This window comes from Diabrotica virgifera, chromosome 9 (genome assembly GCF_917563875.1).
Source record: "Diabrotica virgifera virgifera chromosome 9, PGI_DIABVI_V3a".
NCBI lineage: Eukaryota > Metazoa > Arthropoda > Insecta > Coleoptera > Chrysomelidae > Diabrotica > Diabrotica virgifera.
The window spans coordinates 147340755-147364254 of record NC_065451.1 but is presented as its reverse complement, the minus strand read 5'-3'; the positions used below and the strand labels follow the sequence as shown (position 1 = coordinate 147364254).

The window sequence follows — 23500 nt, the reverse complement described above, 5'->3', positions numbered from 1 at the left end:
ACGCGAAGCAAATCGAATCGCATATCGAAAATTCACCCTGTTTCTAATAGGCCGCGTTTAAAACTTAAAGTTTAGTTGACTATTTAAAAAATTGTGAACCATCACCCTGTATGACTGTGCAAAATTTCAAATCTGTATATATTTTGATAACCGAAACGTAGGGGTGTCTTCATCTTAAATGCGACACACTGTATCTTATCAATTTGATAATTTATTGCAACTAATATAGTCGTATTTTTTATAGATTAAAAATATAAAATCAAAATACTGACTAATTCACTAATTTTATCATAAAAAGTTCAAATTGATTGCATTGAAGTATTGAACCAATTAATGTGTAATAATATAATATAATATACAGAGTGACTTTTATGTATGGAAACACTCAATTATCTCGGAAATGGCTTGCACGATTTTTATAGATTGTGGTGGGTAGGGATTTTCTAATGTGGCTGATATTACAGTAATACTTACATTGTTGTCAGATCTTCCGTTTTTCTGAATATCTAATTAACTTTCTTATTTCAAATGGAACACCCTGTATATTTTTTGCGTTTTGAAGTCCTTAAGAAATACTGATTATTTTCCATGTTATATTCCCTATACCTAAAGGCCATAATTTCGAAGTTATTGCTACATTTATTTAAAAAAACTTTTTAAACAAATTATAAAAATCAATTTTTTCGGCCTGGGTAGACATTATTTTAGGTTCTGTGGACCATTGGGAACAAAAAAAAATTTTTTGTAATTTTTCTCTAAAGTTAATCGTTTTCGAGTTATAAATAATTTAAAACGAAAATAAATCGAATAATGACGATTTTCAAGGTTAAAAAATACAAATCAAAAATATTATTTTTGAAACTGCGAAGTACAGAAATTCAAGCTAAAGCCTAATTTTATCAAAAATACAAAAATAGACGGTTTCGTTTTGATTCAAATCTGTCTCCTGCCATCCCCCTTTCACATTTATTTCACTTATTTTATCAGTTACCAATAAGTAATTTGAGCTTGTTTCATTCTAAAATATTGTTTTTTAGTTGTTAATGCAGCCCGATCGCCCGTCCTCTCATATGCGCTTCAGTAACATTTATTAAAAAGCAATGTTTTAGAATAAAACGTGCCAAAAAATTTTATAGCGAGCTTCTGGAAGAAGGGTTTAGCTTGAATTTGGGTACACCGCAGTTTCAAAAATAATATTTTTTATTTTTGTTTTTGAACCTTGAAAATCGTCATTATTCGATTTTTTTCAGTTTTAGATTGTTTATAACTCGAAAACGATTAACTTTAGAGAAAAATTACAAAAGACCTTTTTTGTTTCCAATGATCCAAAGAACGTAAAATAATGCCTACACTGGCCTAAAAAATTGATTTTTATAATTTCTTTAATTTTTTTTTTAAATCAATGTAGCAATAACTCCGAAACTATGGCATTTAGGTATAGGGAATATAACATATAAAATAATCAGTATATCTTAAGGACTTCGAAACGCAAAAAATATACAGGGTGTTGCATTTGAAATAAGAAAGTTCATTAGATTTCCAGAGAAACGGAAAATCTGACAACAATGTAATTATCACTGTAATATCGGCTGCATTAGAAAACCCCTACCCACCAAAACCTATGAAAAACGTGCAAGTCGTTTCCGAGATATTCAGGGTTTCTATACATAAAACTCACTCTATTAGAATATTATAATAATTATAATAATATTATTATATTAATACGCATTAATTGGTTCAATATTTCAATGCAATCAGTTTGAACTTTTTATGATAAAATTAGTGAATTAGTCAGTATTTTCATTGTATATTTTGAATCTGTAAAAAATACGACTATATTAGTTGCAATAAATTATCAAATTGATAAGATACAGTGTGTCGCATTTAAGATGAACACACCCCTATGTTTCGTCTATCAAAATATATACATATTTGAAATTTTGCAGTCATAGAGGTTGATGGTTCACAATTTTTAAAATAGTCAACTGAACTTTAAATTTTAAACGCGGCCTACTGCGAATCCGCAAACAGGGTGAATTTTCGATATGCGATTCGATTTGCTTCGCGTTAGAGATATCGAAAAGTTATTTGGAAAAGTTGTTCCAAATATTATTATAACCCCACATACCAAATTTTATGACAAAATTCACACTTTTAGTTTCTTTTCAGTTGTTGTAGTCAGGATCCTAAATCCTAACAGTGACAGCCAAAAACGGTTTTTTCGATTTTTTCGTTCTTTCCGCTCAGATATTAAAAATTCTGCCTCTGCCATTCAAAAGAACGGCAAAAAGTACACAAAAAAATACTATTTCAAAGTTGGCCAAATCATATCATAACCTAAAATTTTTTTGAAAATTTCAAAAATTTTTCCTGGGCTCATTTTTTATTACAAAAATTTGAAAAAAATCAGGTGGTTTTGTATTCAAAAGATACAACCTTTTGAATTTTTTCAGATTTTTTTAAGTCAAACTAAAAATTCTTCTTTTCTCGATTTAAAAAGTTTTAGGACCTCCGGGAAACTAAAAATTTGCATGAGGGCATAATTTTATATCCTTTATCGAAAACATCAGTAGCGGGGCTGATCGGTGCGGGGGCATTTTTGACCATCTTATCCCGCTATAGCCTTTACCTGAAGATTCATCAGAAATATCATCTTCTATATTAATAATTGTTTGCAATGATTCAGGTACCTGGCTGGAGCTTGGCGTATTAATTGTTTGCAATGATTCAGGTACTATCCGACAAGTCTCTCGTGAATGGGCGGAGCTTGTACTACGCAGACTGAGAAAACTTTAGGACAGAGAAAGATGGAGTATACTGGAAGATTTACGCTTGAGTTCACGCTGAAGAATCATTAAAAATTTTACAATGTTGTCAATATGTAGATGATCACAGTAATATTAGGTATTTTTAGTACGATACTATCTAAAGAAATGATATATGTTACCTCATAAAATTGATGGTAAGGTCTCCATTTCAAATGGTCCTGCTTATCAGTTGGCAGAAGGCATTTGGCACCGGCTCACTCAGTGAACACGGGAGTGGATTAATTTTAAACGATTTCATTCAGTTTTGATATAATTCTAGGGCGACAGGTAAATTCTAGGGCCAAATGCTTAGTTATTCTTCCTCACACTAATCTACCAAATGAAGGAGAAATAACAAGCATAACTAATCTTATTTGGACCTTTATTAAAAACTAAATATATATATATATATATATATATATATATATATATATATATATATATATATCTATACAAATATATAAAAAAACCAAAGGCAAAATAAAATGAAACAGTGATTTGAAAAATAAAGATAAAAAATGAATTCAAACACGCTAATAATATTTATAATTAAATCAAATTAAGAAAATATAAAAAAAAATATCACCAGTATTTATTTCACGAAACCATATTTACTGTGTATTTATCAGAATCTAAGATATTCCTTGAAAAGGAATAAATAAAATATTATCAGTTCTGACTTGGTTACTATTATGTATAAATGTATTTATAAAATTTTGTCTAAGTCTTTTTGTCTAAATTTATCTAAATTTTGTCTTTGTAAGTAAGTAGCAAAAGAAATACCCCAACATATGCATATCTAGGAGCGCACAAGGTATAATTTATTTCAGTGTACTTTAAGTAAATGAAACATTAACATGTAAAATTTTATAGACTAGTTAAATTATTTTTAAGCCTTTTTAACGTAAACAATAATATAAGTATGTCTTTATAATCTTAAATACATCAACGACACACACTGTCTCTCTGTGTAGATCTGCATCGACTGATTACGTAATTACAGTTTCATAAATACCTGGATACTCCTTTCTCAAGCTAAATGTCTACTTATCTGTGATCTACTAAACTCTTTTTAAGTTTCCAAGTTCTACGTGGTACTATAGCTTCGATAAGTAATAATACAGGAAATACATCTTAAAATTTTACTAGCACATGCTCATCAAATCATACAGCAAGCCAAAATCAGAATACTGGTAACAAGAATAAGAAATACATCTACGACTACAAGTTAAAGTACAAGTACAGGGACAAGGACAACCCTAAAACAAAATTATACCTAATTAATACTTTATATCAATAAGATTCAAAGCCTACCTTCCACTAGAAGGTTGTTCAATGCCGGTTGTTCGTTGGCAACGACTACTCTATTAGAGAGTAATTCTACCTTCTACAAATTCCAAACCATAACTAACAAGTCGTAAACAAAGGTAAGAATTCTTCAAATGGTTACAGGTCTTTTATTCCCCTATTGACAACCAAAAGGGATGGTTTTATTTCCATCAATTGGCCATGAACCATGTGCCTTATAACGACCTACAGCACGTCACCTTCACCTCCAAAATTCTCTTCGCAACGGAAACAGGTGTCGTCCGCTTCACACACGAAGTTTTAGGACGTTCCATGTTCCAGAAAACGATAGCCACAATAAGGCGGTAATTCGAAATCTTAATCAACAATTCCCCATAACACACAAATCCAAATATAAATTTACAGTAGAAACTTTTCTAATCGTTTTGGAAGAATTTCCCTAATTTCCTAATATACCTACCCATAAATAAATAAAATAAGAAAAACTCATAACAATCACTAATTATCGTGAAACTTTAACAAATTCATTTGGTAAAGTCGATTACCATCAACACATATTCTATATATCCCCGTTTACTTAGCCGACATAAATTAATAAAATGAAATACTGCCAATTTTAATCATTCGGTAATCGTACGGTACTCATCGGTAGCCTAAATTCATTTTTCGGTAATTACAACTTAATTAAAAATTAATTAAATATTGACCGTATATCTAGCCGAAATTAATAGAAATATTCACTTCTAAACAAAAACTCATGGACAAAGCGATAGAGAATCGTTTGGTAGAAACGAAAATAGAAAAATATTTATTCGGTAATCAATAGTTACTGAGAAAATTACAAAAAAAAACAAGTAGCGCAATTCAAAATATAATCGCGACATGTGCGCCGACGTATTCGCGCACCCCCACCCCCGTCCGTCGTATCCGCCATGTTGGCAGGCATATTGAATATGTCTGAACAATGTGAAACGAAAACACTGAAACATCTGGAAGATCTGGAAACATCAGGAAAAATGTCAAACAACGTTAAAATAAATAGCATACATACGTTGCGAATTTCAGCGTTTCTTTTATTACTGTTTGTTATTGACATTTAAAAAAATTCTGGTCGTGCGCTTCAAAATAATTTGAAAAAAAAAAAACTTGTGTGTTGGAAAATCATTACGGCCACCTACAATAGTCGGGTTGACACTTAGAGGAAATGCCCGGATCTACACGATTAACGTCGTCGTCGCCTCTTGATAAAGAGATTTTACATCAGATAAATAGATTTAAAACAACTCACTTATAGAGAATCAGAGAAAAAACAGAAAGATGAAAAGTTTATGCGATAAATCTTGAACTTAATTCAGTTGCAAATCTGGAACATGTAATTCAAAATTAAGTTGTAAAATTTGAAATCTTTTATATTAAATGTTAAACCTCTTATTTGTAACCTCATAGAACATTTCCATCCAATATTTCCAATATCAATTCATCTCATATGTATTTTTATTGTAAAAAAAATGTATATCATTGAATCATTATTCTTGAAACCTTGATCTTGAAATTTGTATAATAGCAACATAGATTTATTGCAGTCGCATTATTTATTCTATACTATGCTGTTTGTATTCTTTTCCTGTCGTTTGATTAGGCAACAATCTGCACTTTTTTACAGCTTTTTTTCAGGATGAAAAATCATAGAAAAAGTGTAAAAAGGCTAATTGGTATTAAATGTATTATCTCGTGTGTTTTTGTGTATGAAGTGCCAAACGTTTTAGAAATGAAAGAAAACAGAAAAAAATTAGTTTTTTTATTTTTTGTCAACATGCATGTAAAAAATAGTTATTAACTATGGGAGGTAATAGTAACAATTTTTTTGTTATCATTCATTCGTGGAACTTCGGAAACGTGAATGTATAATCAATTTAAGAGTCATAGATAAATATTTTATTGATTGCACAAATATTTTTCTTCAGAAAAAATTTTCCTGTTAATACATGGAAAATGCTTTTTACAAACAAATGTTCTGGTAATTTTAATAAAATTCATGCAAGATAAATTTTTATCTTTTTTGTATCATACCCTTAAAATATAACATTTGTCATATTAAGGTTTTTATTATGAATTATTCAGTCATAATATTGAATATATTTGAATAAAAATTTGAAATTCATGATTTCCAAAGCTGTCAAGAAAATATGTACTTTACCATGACTTGATTTGTCAAAATTCACAATTGATCCCTAAACATGGTCCTGAATTTTTTTACATTGGGCTTTTAAGACTTACGTTTAGTTTGTCTTGGGAAATGTGTATCAAAAAGTAAAGTTTTCTCCATATACTTAATTGTTGTATGCAAAATTATTTCAAAATATTTAGATGGATTTGTGGTTTTGATTTTTTTAGTGAATTTGACTAAAATCAAATTACAACAGTTAGCGATCAATCCACATATGGGACGCGATCATCCAGCGATATGGAGTCGAATCCACAAGTATTTCTACAGAACACTGTTTCGCCATTCAGTGCAACAGGTCCTAAAAGACAACCATTTTTCAAAAACTTAAATGACTCGCACTTTCGTACAGTTTTTGTGTTAGAATTATGTACTTGTTGAACAATTCTCTCGTTGACGAGGTCGATTTCCGGATACTTTGAAAGAACGTTGACGAGGATTGACTGACTGCCTGAAATTTCAAGGTCTGAGGATCCTTTTTTTCAAAATGTGTCTTGGACTGAAATGTATTTTTATCGGAACTGCTGCAAGTGATAAATGTTGACTTTTCTCCTTTTTCTCGCGATTTTTGAACGGATAAAAAATCAGGATCATTAAGTTTTCTTTTCAATAGCGGCTGAAGACATGAATTGTTTTTTTCTGTAGTTCTTTTGTTGTTTGAGAAGTTTCTATTGGTATGCTGTTCATTGATTTCTGTGTGGCGCGAATCGGAGAATGTTACTGTCATTGGGACTGCTGCAAGTGATGATTGTTGACTTTCCTGCTTTTCCTCTCCAGTTTTCAACAGAATAATAATCAGAATCATCAAGATTTTTTTTCAATGGCGACTGAAGACATAAATCATTTTTTCCTATAAAAGTTTTTTCCTGAGTTGAGAAGCTACCGTTGCTATATCGTTCGTCGTTACTCAATGAGTACTCGTTCAAATTCTGTTTGTTGCGATTCTCGCTAGAATTGAATGTTCTGGAAAATTTGCGATCAGAACTGCTTATATGATCACTTGAAGCTTGTTGTCTGGAAATGGTGTTAATTTGATTGGATCCTACGGAAATGTCGAAACTGTTGTGACTGTAGTTATGCTTTTCGAAAATGTTGTGGTTGAAAACTTCGCAGCTATTTTGTTCTTTGGAAATGTCGTATTTGTCGAAATCGTCGTTCTGCTCGTTTATAACTTGATTACTTGAAACCTCGTTTTTCCAAGAATTGTGTTGTGCTATCATGTCATTTTTAAGGGTATCGTTATCTCTTAGAGTTTTATCATCATTTTCATTGGAGTCATGTTGGGTGGAACTTGTGTGCTCAAAAAGTTTTTGATCTGAAAGATTTTTGTCTGATGCACAAATTTGTTTTTTTGGCTGAGGGATTGGAAAGTCCTCATGTTTCATTGCAAAGTTCAACAAATGTGATGATAAAATGTCGGCGCCTCCCAATAAATCTTTCAAATCAATCTTCAGGAATTTTTCTGCGTCGATTACTTTACCAAACTGAGCCAGTACTCGATTTTTTAAATCACCAAAGGTTTGTTCCACATGTGCGGACGTTGCGTGATTTGCGTGAAATGGCAGTATTGCCGCTGTCCACAGTGGAAATTCTTTTGCTAACTTCAGCAGATGATTATGGATGAAATTCGGCAAATAAAAAGCGTTGAGATCTTCTCCGTCTTCTACTGGTTCTTGCGCGGCTTTCAATACAATTTCAGTGATAAATATCCCAATTTTTCCTGAATTGTTTTGGACATCAGTACCCTCGTCATCATCAGCAACTTTGATTTCTTCTTTGTCATTTTCAAGTTTTTTTCAATTTGAAACAGATTTGCGGTTAAAAAGCCTTCGTCGTTTTTTTGTAGAAAAGGCCTTGTTTTTATCAACATTTCCAACTGCTTCCTTACCTCATTTACCGTGATCATCTCGTCATTCAATTTGAGTGTTGAATCTCAGAAAGGTTGAAGTGCCATAATGCACGTATGAAGAAAAATTGATTCAAATTGTTCAGGTGATTGACAGTCGACCATGAGTGCTACGCACCTGACAAAAAAATTCCGTACAGCTCTTTGTTGGACACTTTGAAAGCACCTCCACCTGCACACCAATTTTATCAAGTGGCTAACATCAACTCGGAGGTAGACCTTTGGCTCAAGGTGTTCTGTGTTTTGCTGCGACGTGGCTCGCTCAAAGCAATTTTCAATGTAATTTTTCAAAGTTATATCATTAAAAGTTCGACAACAAGCTGTCAACAAGGCCCGAGAGTAATCGGAAACTATTGTTTTTGGAGATGGAATTTTTTGCCTTTTCCACACATATTGTATCGTTTCCATCGTCTGACTTTCCGACAACATTTGAAAAACACATAAAGAAGTTTTTTCAAAATTCACAACTATGGAGTATAAAAAAATGTGAGCCGATAACATTCCATCCTTATTTATCTTCTCGATCACAATTCCTGTGGCATCGATGCATATCTCAGAAGAATTCTTGGCTGTCCTATGTATTTTTTGTACGCATCGAACTGCATTGGAGTGCCGTAGATAACTCTGAAAGGCATCGATCCAGTGTCCAAAATACATCCAAGAAAAGGTGGTTTGAAGCTGATACTCTCAATGTTCCTCATTAGGTCTCTGGCGTCTCTTGATTTTTTTGTGATGCCAAGTTCTTCGTCAATATATTCCTTTTTGGCGCAGCGAAGAACACGCAATGGTGGTATGAAAGGTGGTATAGTGTCGCCTGGTCTCATATTTTCCCCAGCCATCCTCTTCCTCAGGTTGGAGCAGCCTTCGGAAGCTGCAAGTTTTCCTAGTTCTTTTCTATACTTTCCTTTGAGGGGCCGCGATACTTGTTCATGATCTACGCAAGATGTATTACGAGTGAAAATTCGCATCGTGAGTTCTCCATCGTTGGGGTCATTGTCGGCATAACCAATGAAAGGGTTTCGGCAATTTTTTCCAACACAATGTCCCTCAATCTTGAGAAAATATTGACGACTCCCAGACCTATATACCTCGACTCGTTTGTACACGTAACTACACGGCAGCCGGTGCTGTTTCCAAAACGCTGTGGAAATAACTGAAGCCCAAACATTAGGCTTTAATTTATTTTTGGTTCGCTGACCTTCGACTTTAATTGGTTTAATTCCGTTCCATTCTTCTTTGCTTAATATTAAATTCATCTCGTCCAATTTGCTTGTATCAGCCTTTCCTTCGAATGAATAATTACCTACTCTCTACATCAGAATCTACATTTTCTTCTTCGCTATCGCTGTAATCCACATGGCTAACACTGTTTAATTTTACTCCCAATTTTTCTTTCACTTCTGAAAGAATGTTCCGCCTGTCCTCTTTCACCGCAATGTACCAATTATGAGCCGTCCATTTTCCTTCCGTTGCTTTGCTCATATCTTTGTAAATGTTTGAGGTGTACGAGGCCAATCTTTTCTATCGCGGCTTTGAAAGTGCTCATAGAATCGTTCTAGCACATCCAGTGCTAGTTGTTTTTCAACATTACATTTACGCGGCATTTTGACGAATAGAAAATTTTTAATATTCTTTGTAGCAGTAAAAACAATGTATCTTTAATTATTCCGAAATAATCATGAAATTGTTTGGAAAAACTGCTGTCTCTACCCTAACAACCAATTAATGCATGAAAAATTTTTGGATCACACCCAATGCAAGTTTTGTTGTAACATTATATTTACGCAGCATTTTGGAAAATGAAAATCTTTCAATTTTGTTCGAGCAAACAAAATTCTTATTTAGGGATTTTAAATTTTTTTGAATTTTGATTGATCAATTCCCGAGATTGAAAATGAGTTTGAAGTTTCGAGGGTGTATCACAAACTACGGAGGTAAATTTCCCTGATTTTTTTTAACATGTTTCTAAGACTAATAGTTATCAGCCATTTTTTACAAAACTCAAAATGAAAAGACATCTGAGTTTAAAAATTAACTTAAAAACCGCTTCTTCAAGAAGTGCGGATAGAAATCACGGACCAAAATTTACTAAAATTTTCTACATATTTTTTTATTAATTGAAAAGTCCTTTGCGACTATGAAAAAAAATCAAAATTAAAATAGATATTTGAGTTTCAAAATCGACAAATCTGATCGGTTAATACTTCTAACTTGATTATATTTTTTGATTCTGAGTTTCGTGGAGAGTGAAAAAGGCTCATCGATTAAGAAGGATATGAAAAAATTATGGTCAATTTTGGTACGCGGTTTTTATTCCCACTCGTTGGAGAAGCGCATTATTAGTTGATTTTTAAACTCGAATATCTTTTCAAATTTTTCAGCCAAAAGTATTGATTGTTATGTTTTCAGTTGTGCTTAGAAATAGAAATTTTTAGAGTTACTGTAAATATTTCATTGACTATTTCAGTTTTTAATTTATTTTTCATCAAAACACAGGATTTTGTTAATATCGTTAGATGAAATTAATTTTTATCTTTTGTATCTAGTTTTATTTAAGATATTTAGAGTTTAAAAAAAAGTTCAGAATTCCAATACCAATGAATAAAAACTCTTGAGTTATGTATAAAATTTTTATGCAACCAAAATTTGACGAAAAAAAAATGCTTCATACTCTTGATGTAGGAGAGAACGATTCTAAGGATGGTTGTGGTACAGACTGCTGGAGACTTCTAGCGTATGAGGGTGCCTGTTGGTTTGGTGTTTGGGTTGCAAAGTCGTAGCTTGCAAAGTCGTGGGTTTCTCTGAAGGGGGTAGCACTGATACTTCTATATAATATGACGGTATAATAGCTGGCCTTTCGGACTGATTGGGCCTCAGAATTTTCGAACAGGTTAGCGTTGATAGCAGGCCTAGTTGTGACTAGTGGTAATTGAAAATATAGTTGCTAGTAGTTGCAAACTATAATAGTTGCTGGTACTTGCAAACTATAATAGTTGCTAATAGTTCCGAACTGAGGGATTCTGAAAATCATTACAAATTATCAAGAACTTTACAACAACAAAAATTAGTTTTTTTATAAATATTGCTCATTAGTGAATCAATAGTTTGTATTGTATATATTATATATACATACTATAATATCTATTTTCTATTATGCATGTAGAGTATAATACAATATTTTAATATGACATATATCCTTTACAAATTGATTCAATACATGTAATGCTTTTTTATTATATTATCTATTAGCTGTCACCCACGGGCTTCGCCCGCAGTCTACAACTAGTTGGTGGCTGTGCCCTGTGTTTGCTTCATAGTATTATTTTATTGTATTATTTTTTAATTTCTGTATGATACTGTGCGTTATGGGTCCTTTGTATATGCTGTCGATATTAGTAATGGTATTATATATTTCTGTCAAATTTGCATCGAAAAAAAAACTGATTAATCAAAGAATTCATAAGTAAATCACAGATAACTGTGTTGTAAATAAGTAAATGAATTGTGTAAAATAAAAAAAATTCTTTTTCAATTTTTTCTCTTTAAGAAATGAAAATTATTTATTTTTATTATTGATTTCAAATGTCTTACCAAGAAATCTGATTTTGAATTGTAATTTTTTATACATTTTAATTTAATCACATTATCAATGGCTACTAATTTGTGATTGTATATTTTTTAATCAGCCAGTAATAGTAAAGTTCCTCTACTGTTATATATTACTGAATTGAGAATAGATGTGTGGCCCCAGAGAAAGAAGAATTTTCCCCTGTCGTAAAAAATTATTGATTTCCATGTCAAGTAAAGAAATCGCTGTGCCACCGAAAATTAGCAAATTTATTGTTGATAAAAACATGATAAAAGAGCAATATGATGAATGTGCTAAATTAATTCAAAAATATAATAAGCGCTCTAATTATTTATATTTTGGACAAAATTATTGTTGAATATTTTATATAAAAAGTATTAGAGTCTTTCATGATTAATAAATAATTCTCGCACATACATCCTGAAAAAATCCACTTAAAAAAAGAAAAATGGAAACTTAAAATTTTGAACAATGAAGTCTTAAAAAAAAGAAAACTTTAATTTCTAAATGTTGAACTCTCAAAAAATATCATCTGAAGGCCCTCTTAGAGAAATTTCCTGGGGCCCTCACATCTGTCTCACTGGGCCTGTGATCCTGTCATATACATATATAACTGAGAGAAAACTCTACTACAACCGAATTACAATAAATATTGTCGAATAGTTGCAATAGTTTAAATATTCGAATACATATGCATGAAAGGGTTATGAAATATTTTTTTAAATGAAACATCATTTTTCACAATGAAAATTTTAAATAGTTTAAGAACCAAAAATGCATTAGCAACAACTTTATATACTCCTTGTATAACTTTACATAAAAATGTACATATTCCATATTGGTTGAGTCTATGACAAACTATGTTCTATTAATCTGCTTATCAATTTTTTTCCTCTCTTTCACTTGGCAACGAATTCGATAGAAATTTAACAATTCAAAGTATCGAATTATAATGCCGAGTTAATTAAGTAATTTCTTCATTTATCAATACACGTTCATTAGATTTCAGTTAATTCAGTTTCCTAGAGGAAAAATATGCACAAGTTAAAAAAATTTTCATAAAAAATATCATCTTATATATATTATTATATATTTTAATTATTTATTTATTAATCAATAATTGGCAATTATTATATATTTTATTATTTAATTAAATATATTAAATATTTTATTTTTATTTTATTTTTATTATTATTATTTATTATATTAATTATTTTATATTTATTTACAATTTTTCTTATATTATTAAACACTTTTTGTTATATCATTATTGCATTTTATTTTATTTACTGATTTGTATTGAATCTATTGGGCGCCACCTATTGAGAAATTATTGTACCTACCAGCTCAGTTGATGTTTGAATCCATATATTGCAGGAAACTCTTTTCTTTAGAGGTGTGAGGTGAAATTAATTCTGTAAGAGGGATTAAGGACAAAATTGTGCAAATGTATAACCAAAAAGATTGAAGAACACACTGTGATGGAAAATTTTATAAATATATTTAAGTGAAATAAAAAAAAATACGCTTAATGCAACATCAATTTAGGTAAATACACAGAATAGTGTTAAATGTTTAAAATTAGAACATGTCTATGATACATACTCTGGTTTATATATAAATTTTATTCGCCACATGATGGCATAAGAAACAAAATGGAAGGTCAATGACTCTGAAAAATTTGTGTGGTTATAGAATATAAACCAATTTATGTAAGTAAAGAATATTTCTCTCTTAAATTTATTTTACCAAAGCGGTAAATGATATTAAACTTATTAAATTTTTATATTGATCATGCATGCTTTTCTTTTCAATTTTTAATTAATCATGATATCATGTTATAGTTTTGTAATGTCACCTGATAATTGTCCATCGAAGCCCTAATTTATCTTCCAACACTTCCAGATGCTGCTTTTCTGTTGAAATCCAGGCTCTCCCAAGTCCATTCAGCTTACAATCCCATTTTAAGTGACTTTTTAAAGTCCAATCTGCTTAAAAACACTTTCCATACGAAAAGTAACCCTTAATGTTTATTTTTGAATACTTTTTTGATTACATTTTCCGAAATTTCTATTTTAAAATCAAAATCTTTTGGGAATAGCTTCACAAAGCGTCTGTCCCCTTCGAATCTCTAGCAGCTTCTTCTTGAATTCAAATTTTTTAAGCTTGGCTTCCTTTTTACAGCCAATCATATTTAAACAAATTAATAATTCATGCTTTGGAAATTTAAATGAACCAATGAAATAATTTTACAAATTATGACATTTAGTCAAAATGGTATTTTTTTATCTAAAATTTGGAAATATTTGCCTTGATGGTGATTTTATTCTCTTATTTGAGTAAAATTGAATTAAAGAATTAAATTCATTGAACTTTATAGATTCTTTTCATATATTTTGCATATTTGAGGATTCTCCCAATAAATTGTTATAACCACTTAATGCGAACACTGTCCGTACACTTTCTATACCTTTAATCACTACCTCTACAAATTTAAGTCCAAATATTTTCACTATTATTACATATAAAGTACTGAAATAACTTTCATATTATTCAGAAATAAATTACCAATCGATAGTGCATTAGCCATATCTCAGAAAATCATTTTTCTTTGTTAAAATTGATATCGAATTCTGACATTTCCCAAACCTACAACTTTAATGAACTATTTTCAACATTTTGGTCAAATTAACATTAATAAAATCTAAAATTGATCTAACTATTATTCTAAATTTTTAGATTGAAGCCTCTTCTAAGATACTTTCATAAATTTATAAACTTAACCAAATCATGGAGACCGTAGTACATCAATGAACATTTTCTCCAAGTGATCTTTAGAAAAAAGTAATTTTTTTATGATTATTAAACAGAAACAAGGTCATCATGGAACAAATTTGTAAGTTATTCTTTTGGTAAGACTAAATTCATACATTCAATGCCTTTTAAATAGCTTCCTTTATATAGTACGGTCTATTTCAAACTTTCTTGTTACTTAAACTATATAACTCTAAATAAATTCATTTTATAACTATTAAATTAATTAAAATGCAACTTTAACTTTAATTTCCTTTAGTACCCTCATTCTATTCAACTCTCCAAACCAATCACGTTTCTCGAACAAAACCTATATCAAGATACTTACTTAACTGCTTTGGGTAGTGCAGAATCATTAAATTGTTTATTATTTAACTTATTCTATAAATTTGGTATCTTAAAATCATGACAACTTGCCCTAAATGAAAAATTTATAATTTTTCCTAAATCAAATTTAAATTTTTCATTTAAAATTTTAAACTATTCACTAATCATATTTAAAAAAATTATACTACATTTTATTATCTGTAACTTATCTATGGTAATATTTATACAAATCATTTATATTAAAAATGCCCCTAGATCTCCCTTCATCTATATATTCTAATTCATATGAATTTTGTCCGTTATTATTCTTGATTCTATATGGACCTTCGAAAATTGGCATAAGCTTTGCACACATATTTTCCCTAATGTTAGATACTCTATGTGCCCTTAACAAAACTAGATCTCCTGCTTCAAAATTGACTTTTCTGCCCTTCATCTTCTTAACCATTCTATTCAAATATTTTTCTTGTATTTTCCGATTGGCTTGTTCCATTATTTGTCTATAAAGTCATTTTGTACTATCCATGGTCTGTCTGGTTGCTGTCCCGTCATTAAATAATATGGAGATTGTTCAGTGACTGTATTAGGTAGAAAATTCATATTATTTTCTATAACTGGTAAATGTTGTGCCCAATCTGTATGTTCTTGTACATAAATTCTTAAGAATTTTATAATGCTTGTAAAATTAAGTTGGATGTTATTCCGTTGACAAAATTGTTTGAATCTTACATTTTGAAAATAAGTTGCATTGTCTGCTATTACTGTTTTGGGTTTACCTACATTATGAAAATAATCTGAAAATGCTGACTTTATTACCTCAACATTAGTCCTGTTGGTTGGATATAATTTTATGAATTTCGAAAAAATATCAACTATGATAAAAACATGTTTCTGATCTGCTTCTGTTGGTATCAACTCTGTCAAAAAATCTATTGCAACAATTTCTAATGGTTCAGTAGCCAAAATGTTTTTAGGTGTGTTAAAATTAATGATATTTCGATGCTTATTTCTTTGACATGTCACATTGCTTAGTAATATTTTTAATTATTATTTTGTCCTGTTTACTAATGTAATTCTCCCTAAACATCAACCAAATTTTCCTACTACCTGCATGTCCATTATTGACATGCAAATTTAATAAAATCTCCTGTGCCAGGTTTTGTGAAATGACATAACATTCCTGTTGTTTTATTTTCTTTATGTAAAAGTTATTTATGATCAATGTCCTTCTTTTGTCATGTTCTGTTAAAGTCAGTTGATCTTGTCTAATTGTCTCTATTGAAAATAATCCATCTATTTCATTCATCACATTAATTCCAATGTATATCCTGTTTCCACCCTCATGTCGAATTTCATTATCTCTTGACAATGCATCTGCGACTATATTCAATTTACCGGAGATATATTTTATTTCGAAATCATACTCTTGAAGTAACAAAGCCCCCCTATGTATGCGATTATTTAATAAGCGATTATTCATGACATTAATTAATGATAAATGATCTGTCTCTATAAAGAATTTACCACCTAATAAATAAAAACGTAACTTATTAACACAAAACACTATACTAGCAAATTCTAACTCTCCTACACTATAACCTTGTTCGTATGATCTAGTCAAACGAGATACAAAACTAATAGGTACTTCACATTCATTTTGATATTGTAATAATACCCCTGACAACTTATGCATAGATGCATCTGTTCGTAAAGTAAATGGCAAGCTGTAATCTGGATGGTATATCTTTAAATTTTGACAAAATTGATTTTTAATGTTATCAAATGCAAATTGTTGTTCCATACCCCAATACCATTTTACTCCTTTCTTGAGCAAATGATTTAAAGGTACTATCTTTTGGCTCAAATCAGGCACAAGCCTTTTAAAATAATTTATTAAACCAAGGAAACCACGCAAATTTTTAATATTTTTAGGGGTAGGATATTCTTTTATTCTATTCACTCTCTCCTCGTCCATTGAAACTCCTAAATTATCTATTTTATACCCCAGAAAGGTAACACTATCTTGGAAAAATTGACATTTCTTTATATTGATTTTAAGACCCGCTAAATCTAATTCTTTTAATAGTATCTCAATATGTTTTAGGTGTGAATGTTCGTCTTTTGACAGTATCAAAATATCATCAATGTAGTGAAGGATAAAATCATCATACTTATTTAAAATATTATAGAGCGCGAACTAAAGCACTACAGGAACTCTGCAAACCATAAGGCACAACACAAAATCTGTAAAGAACACCATCAATCATAAAAGCAGTATAATCTCTGGATTCATGGGCTAAAGGAATTAACCAAAAACTGTGTCTCAAATCTACTTTGCTAAAATATTTTGCCCCCGTTATTCTCCCGAAAATAGTTTCTGTTGTAGCAGGTGCTTCGTATTGTGGTATGGTATGATTATTTAAATTTCTTGCATCAAGACAGAGTCTTAATTCTCCACTACTCTTTTTAACTACAACTATTGGATTTATTATTCTTGAATTACATTTTTCTATTATTCCATGTTCTAACATCTTTTCTACTTCTCTATTCACCTCACTTCGGTATCTTTATGGTATCGGATATGTTTTTGGTCTAAAATCTTGAATGTTTCTAACTTCTATGTTGTGAACATAATCTTTAGCGAATCTGTTTTCCTCATTTATGAGTCCATCATACTTTAATAATATTTTCTTCACTTCTCCTATCCACTCTTTCTTACATATTAATTCCTCCTCCATTATATTCATACTACCTTTACATACATCACCTTCAATATCTTCATATAATACATTATTAATATACATCAATTCCTTGTCCTCTTCTGGACATAATTCATTAAATATTTCATCATCTTCCATATACATTCTCCTCATATTCATTAATTCCTTGCCCTTTTCTGGACATAATTCTTCCTCAAATTTCACACACTCCTCCTTTACTTGTACCAATCCTTTCTCATAATTGATCACCATACCCATTTTATCTAACATATCCGATCCTATCATAATATCATATTTCATATTATCAATGACAATCAGTTGTATTATATAAGCTTCTTTAATTAATTTAATATTACTAACAATACTTTTATTAACATGAGTAATCACTTTATTATTTGCACCTACTAAACTTAACTTAGGAACCTTAAAACATGAATCTTCTAAATTTAACCTTTTTATAACTTCTTGACTAATTAAGGAAATCTCTGATCCTGTATCCAATAAAACTTTAAAATATATACCACAAAATTGAATTCTAATAAAAATTAATCCCCTGAATTTTTTAGATACTACATGAGCTCCCATGTCCAAAAATTCCCTATGATGTTCATACAGTTTGGTTGCAATATTGCCTAGCAGGTGCGATCTACAAAACCCGGTTCAAATGTTTCCATCTGTCCGGATGACATTGATAATTGACCTGAATCATCACCATCCATCACTACATTATTGACTTCAAACCGTGCCCTCCTATCATTGTTACCACGACTATTTGGAGGTTGATCAGAACTCGAGTTGTCGTAATCTTGTCTTAATTTGTTATTACCATTGTTATTGGAATTATTATAATTGTTATTGTGGTTATTTTGATTATTAAAAGAATTGTTATCTGTGTTATTGTTATTATTGAATCTATTATAGTTGTTATTCCTATTATTGTTATAACCTCTATTATTGTTATAATTATAGTACCCTCTATTGTTATTAGAATTATAATTTCTATTGTTGTTATTATTTCCCCTATTATTATATTGACTATTAAAACCCCCACGTTCATTATTATTGTTATTATTTGATCTATTGTTATTTTGACTTCTCTGGTTATTATTATTAAAATTACCATCCTTAAAGTTTTGTGAATTATTGTTATTATTATTTCTTTGCCTGTAGTTTTACAAAGCTCTTTCTTTTTCTATTAAAAAATTACAAAGCATGTTAAAGTCTGTAAAATTAAAATTTAGTCTAATATTTTCAATTTGATCTTCAAAATGAACTATTATATGGCTAATCAACTCTTTCTCTGTCAGTTTGCTATCTAAATATTGGGCAGCACTAAATAATCTCATAGCATATAAATGCATACTTGTTCGCGAGTTAGAGTTATATTTTCCTCCGAACAATTCAGATCTTACTACTTTTTGTCGAGATAGTCCCCAGAAAAATTCTAAAAATTTTGTTTTAAATTGCTCACAATTTTCTAATTCATTTTCCACATTTGTATACCAAATTAATGCTTCTCCTCTTAATTGGTTTCTTATAACTTCCCTAAATTCATCAAAATCATTATACTGTAAATATTTGGTCATGAGAATCTTTATGAATGGTACTGGATGTTGTGATTTATAATCCCCATTGAAATATATCCTGTTATCTGAGGTTTCAATTGTGTGTATTATTGTTTCTTTTGTTGTATTTCTTATTTTCTTCTACATTTTTTCTATTTCTTGTTTCACTTCTTTTACTTCAATCGTCCATTTATTTTCCAATTGATCCTCCTTTTCTTTAGATGTTTTCTGTTCTTTCTTTATTTCATTTATATTTTCATCTACCATCATAAATCTGTTGTTCGTCCATTCTGCTTCCTTTTCTATTTCTTCTTCTACCATATGTATTCTTTCTTTATGCTGTTGTATTTGAACTACTATTTCTTGATTTTCAGAAGTTAATTTTGTTTCTAAATTTTCATGTTTATTCATGATCTCTCCGTACAACATTTTTACTTCTCCAATACTCTTATTTACTCTCTGTTCCATTTGTTCTTCTATTCTTTTAATGTTCTCTTCAAGTTTATATTCCATCTTCTCTAATGTTTCTTCTAATTTCTCCCCTAATCTTTGTTCTAATAATTTATTATTTCTTTCTGATTTTTTACTATTTTCTTCTAATTTCTGCTCTACTGATTTATTATTCTCTTCTGCTTTTTGACTATTTTCTACTAATTTTTCTTCTACTCTTTGACTATTTTCTTCTAATTTCTGCTCTAATGATTTATTATTCTCTTCTGCTTTTTGACTAGTCTCGTCTAGTTTTATTCTCATTTTCTTGTTGTTTTCATCCAAGTGAATTAATTTTGTTTCTATTTTATTATTATTTTCTTCCATTTTTGTTAGTATTAATTCCATAAATTTTTCAAGGTCAGATTTCTCTTCCTTCTGTTCCTCTCCCTGTGTCGTCTTCGAAACAGATCTACGTCCATCTGCCATTTTGTATTTTTTTTATATCAAACTCTAACTTTTATTTTTAATCTGACAATTTTGCCCTTTAGCTATTTATTCGTGCCACAACGTTGGGATAGCCAATTATTATATATTTTATAATAATTGACCTTAATACTTATGGTAATGGAGCGAAAGTAATTTGCTGGTGTATACACGTGTATAAAATCGCTCCTGCTATTTAGTAAATTTAAGTGGTACAAAAATGATAAAAACAAGTGAGTTCTTCAACAACTAATCCACAAAAGTGCACGGACATCTTCATCTAAAAAGTGAGTTAAAAATATTAGATAAATACACCTAAATTGCAGAAAATCCTTAAATAGAAGCGAATAAAGACTAAAATCCAGTAAAGTAGCTGAAGTCACTTTTTGTCGAATATTCTTGCTAGACATCAATTCCACCAAAATTAATAGACGAGTCACTGCGGTAAATAATGGTAGACGTTAATAACGAAGCTACAAATATATCTCAACTTACCGTTTCAGACCTGACCAATCTTATACATAACGCGATTAAAGAAGTTACTAGTAAACAAACACTTGAAATTAAAAATGAAATTGCTGCTAGTTTGGACAACATTTCGCAAATAATAGAACAAAATAAAAAAGTAATTGAACTTGAAAATAAAGTTTGCTTTCTAGATAGAAAGATAAGAAAAAATAATGTGGTTATATTTGGCTTCAAAATCACAGATAAGAATAATTTACTGTCAGAAGTTCTTGCAAAATTAAATTCCCATTTAGAGATAAATCTCAAAGCAGAAGACATCAACAACGTCTATCAAACACAAAGAGATCCTCAAAAGTCTCCTGTATTTCTCGAGTTTGTCTCCTTTTTAAGAAAGCAAGATCTGTATAAAAATATTGTAAAATTAAAAGGAACAGGTATATCAATAGTAAATGATGCATCCGTTGAGGACCGGGTAATACAAAAAAAACTCTCAAAACATTTAAAGTTAGCCAGAGAACAGAACCTGCGAGCTAAGATAAGAGGTTATAAATTAGAAATAGAGGACCAGATATACACAGTAGATGATTTGGAAGACCTAGAACAACAAGTAGACTCGCCGTCTTCAGATGAAAGTGATACATGTAGCACTAAATCCAACCAAAATATTACTGTTCATAAACATACTGAGGCCGGCACTTCGATCCAACAGAGTGAGAAGCCAGTGTTCAAGAAACGGAAGCGAGGAAAAATTAACTACAGCCCTAAAACGAGAAATCAGAAACAAACTGCGAACGCTAGAAAATAAAGGCTCCTTTATTTCTTTTTGGTGGAATGAACTCTAATTTTGTTTCTTAGATTTTTATGCTAGATTATACTAATTTATTTTTCTTGTTTTGTATTCTGGTGATTAGGGAATTTATTTATTTTTATAATTAAATGAGTTTTATGTCGTTCATATCAATATTTTTGTAACTATGCGTCAATATAACAACTAAAAATTATATGAATGCTTATATAGACAACATTAACTAAAAAAAAACAATATTTTAAAATTGTACATTTATTTTCAATTCTTTTCAGCTTAGTATATCTGTAATTTTTTTTTTATTTTTTTTATTTTCATAATACGTCTTTTCAACACGCTTAAATTTGGGTATTATTTAGTTTGAATATATTTTGATGGATTTTGTACTTATTTAATAGAATGAATGAGCCATTATCTGTTTGTCATATAAATGCAAGATCTATCTTGGCTAACTTTATTGCTTTTAAAGATGCTGTGTTTAATAAATTTGACTTAATTACAGTATCGGAGTCCTGGCTAAAACCTAATATTGTAAATAGAGTAGTCGATTTACCGGGATACAAAATTTTCAGACGGGATAGATCTTTGAGAATAGGTGGAGGTACTGCTGTATATATTAAAAATAGTTTAAAGCCTAAACCTATTACTAATCTGGACAATATTACTTCCGAACAGTTATGGATTTCGTTTTGTTATAATAATAAAACTTACGCTTTGGGTTCACTTTACAGGCCTAATGATTTTTCTTATCACGATTTCGCTAACGATCTTGACTTATGTTTAGGTACATTATCGCCATCATATGACTATATTGTTTTTGCTGGGGATCTTAATATTAATTTTTTAGAACCGAGTAGCCTACAATGTAGAACTCTACAGTCAATTTTTGACACTTACAGCCTTACTCAAGTTGTTGACCAACCAACAAGAGGTCCAAAACTACTCGATATTATATTATGTACGGAAGCTTTAAAAATCAGTAATGTAAAAGTTACTAAGTGTCCTTTAGTATCAGATCACTCCATGCCATCTTGTTACTTTGGATCACCGGGTATAAAAAAATTTAAACCTTTTGAATTCACTTTTCGTGACTTTAGAAATTTTGAACCGCATTATTTTCATCGAGATCTAGCAGCTTCCGACCTTCAACAAATTTATCTACTTAATGATATTGAAAGTAAAATCAACGTATTAAATTCCACTATTCTAAATTTATTTCAAATTCATGCACCTCTTCGTCAAATTAAAATTACAAGAAAAAAGGCTCCATGGTTAACAGACACATTAAGGTATATGATGAAATTAAGGGATAAAGCGTTATTAAAATTTAAAAAATCAAAAAATGAGAATCATTGGAATTTTTACAAATCAATTCGTAATGAAATTAATCATGCAATTAAACGCGAAAAGAAGGCGTATTTTGAATTTCAGTTACGGCGAGGAAAAAATATGTGGAAAGAAATGAAGAAGCATAACATCATTAGTAATAAAAAATCGTCATCATTTATTCCTGATCATTTGCAAGATCCGGATTCTATAAATAATTATTTCGTTCATGGTATTGGTGGTCACGACATTCCTGATGCTGACGTTTTAAACCACTATTCTTCTTCTAAATTTCCTGGTGTTGATAATTTTAGTTTTACAGTAATTGATGAGTTAAAGGTATATGAAAAATACTTTCAATAAAATCAAACGCTTCTGGACATGATAACATTAATATCACTATGATTCTTTATTGTTGCCCCTACATTTTAGCATTTATTACCCACATATTTAATTTTTGTCTACAAAAATCTATTTTCCCTTCTGTTTGGAAAGAGTCGAAAGTCATACCTCTTCCAAAAACTGATAGTCCTGTTGACTACAATGAGCTGCGTCCCATAAGCATTCTATGTACCTTTTCTAAAATCCTAGAAAAAGTGATGGATGAACAAATTAGGCAACACATTACCAAATTTCACCTCCTACCAGAACATCAGTCAGGTTTCCGTCCTGGATATAGCTGCACTACCGCACTTCTTAAAGTTTTAGATGACATTTACTCTTATA

The 23500-nt window shown here is 30.3% G+C and overlaps 1 protein-coding gene across 1 annotated transcript; it reads right to left on the bottom strand.

Annotated features, from left to right (window-relative positions):
* Positions 1–19401: 19401 nt before the first annotated feature.
* Positions 19402–20013, bottom strand: LOC126891532 (ring-infected erythrocyte surface antigen-like). Its single transcript, XM_050660708.1, has 2 exons — positions 19848–20013; positions 19402–19802 (listed from the first exon to the last, which is right to left on the bottom strand). Exons 1-2 carry the CDS (start codon positions 20011–20013, stop codon positions 19402–19404), a joined length of 567 nt encoding a protein of 188 aa, XP_050516665.1.
* Positions 20014–23500: the final 3487 nt, after the last annotated feature.

Bases quoted from the DNA above. Each gene is read 5' to 3' on its own strand.
- LOC126891532 (XM_050660708.1), bottom strand. From the start codon at position 20,013: ATGAGAATAAAACTAGACGAGACTAGTCAAAAAGCAGAAGAGAATAAT. The intron at 19,803-19,847 runs GTAAAAAATCAG...AACAAAGATTAG, and splicing joins GCAGAAATTAGAAGAAAATA to GGGAGAAATTAGAAGAAACA.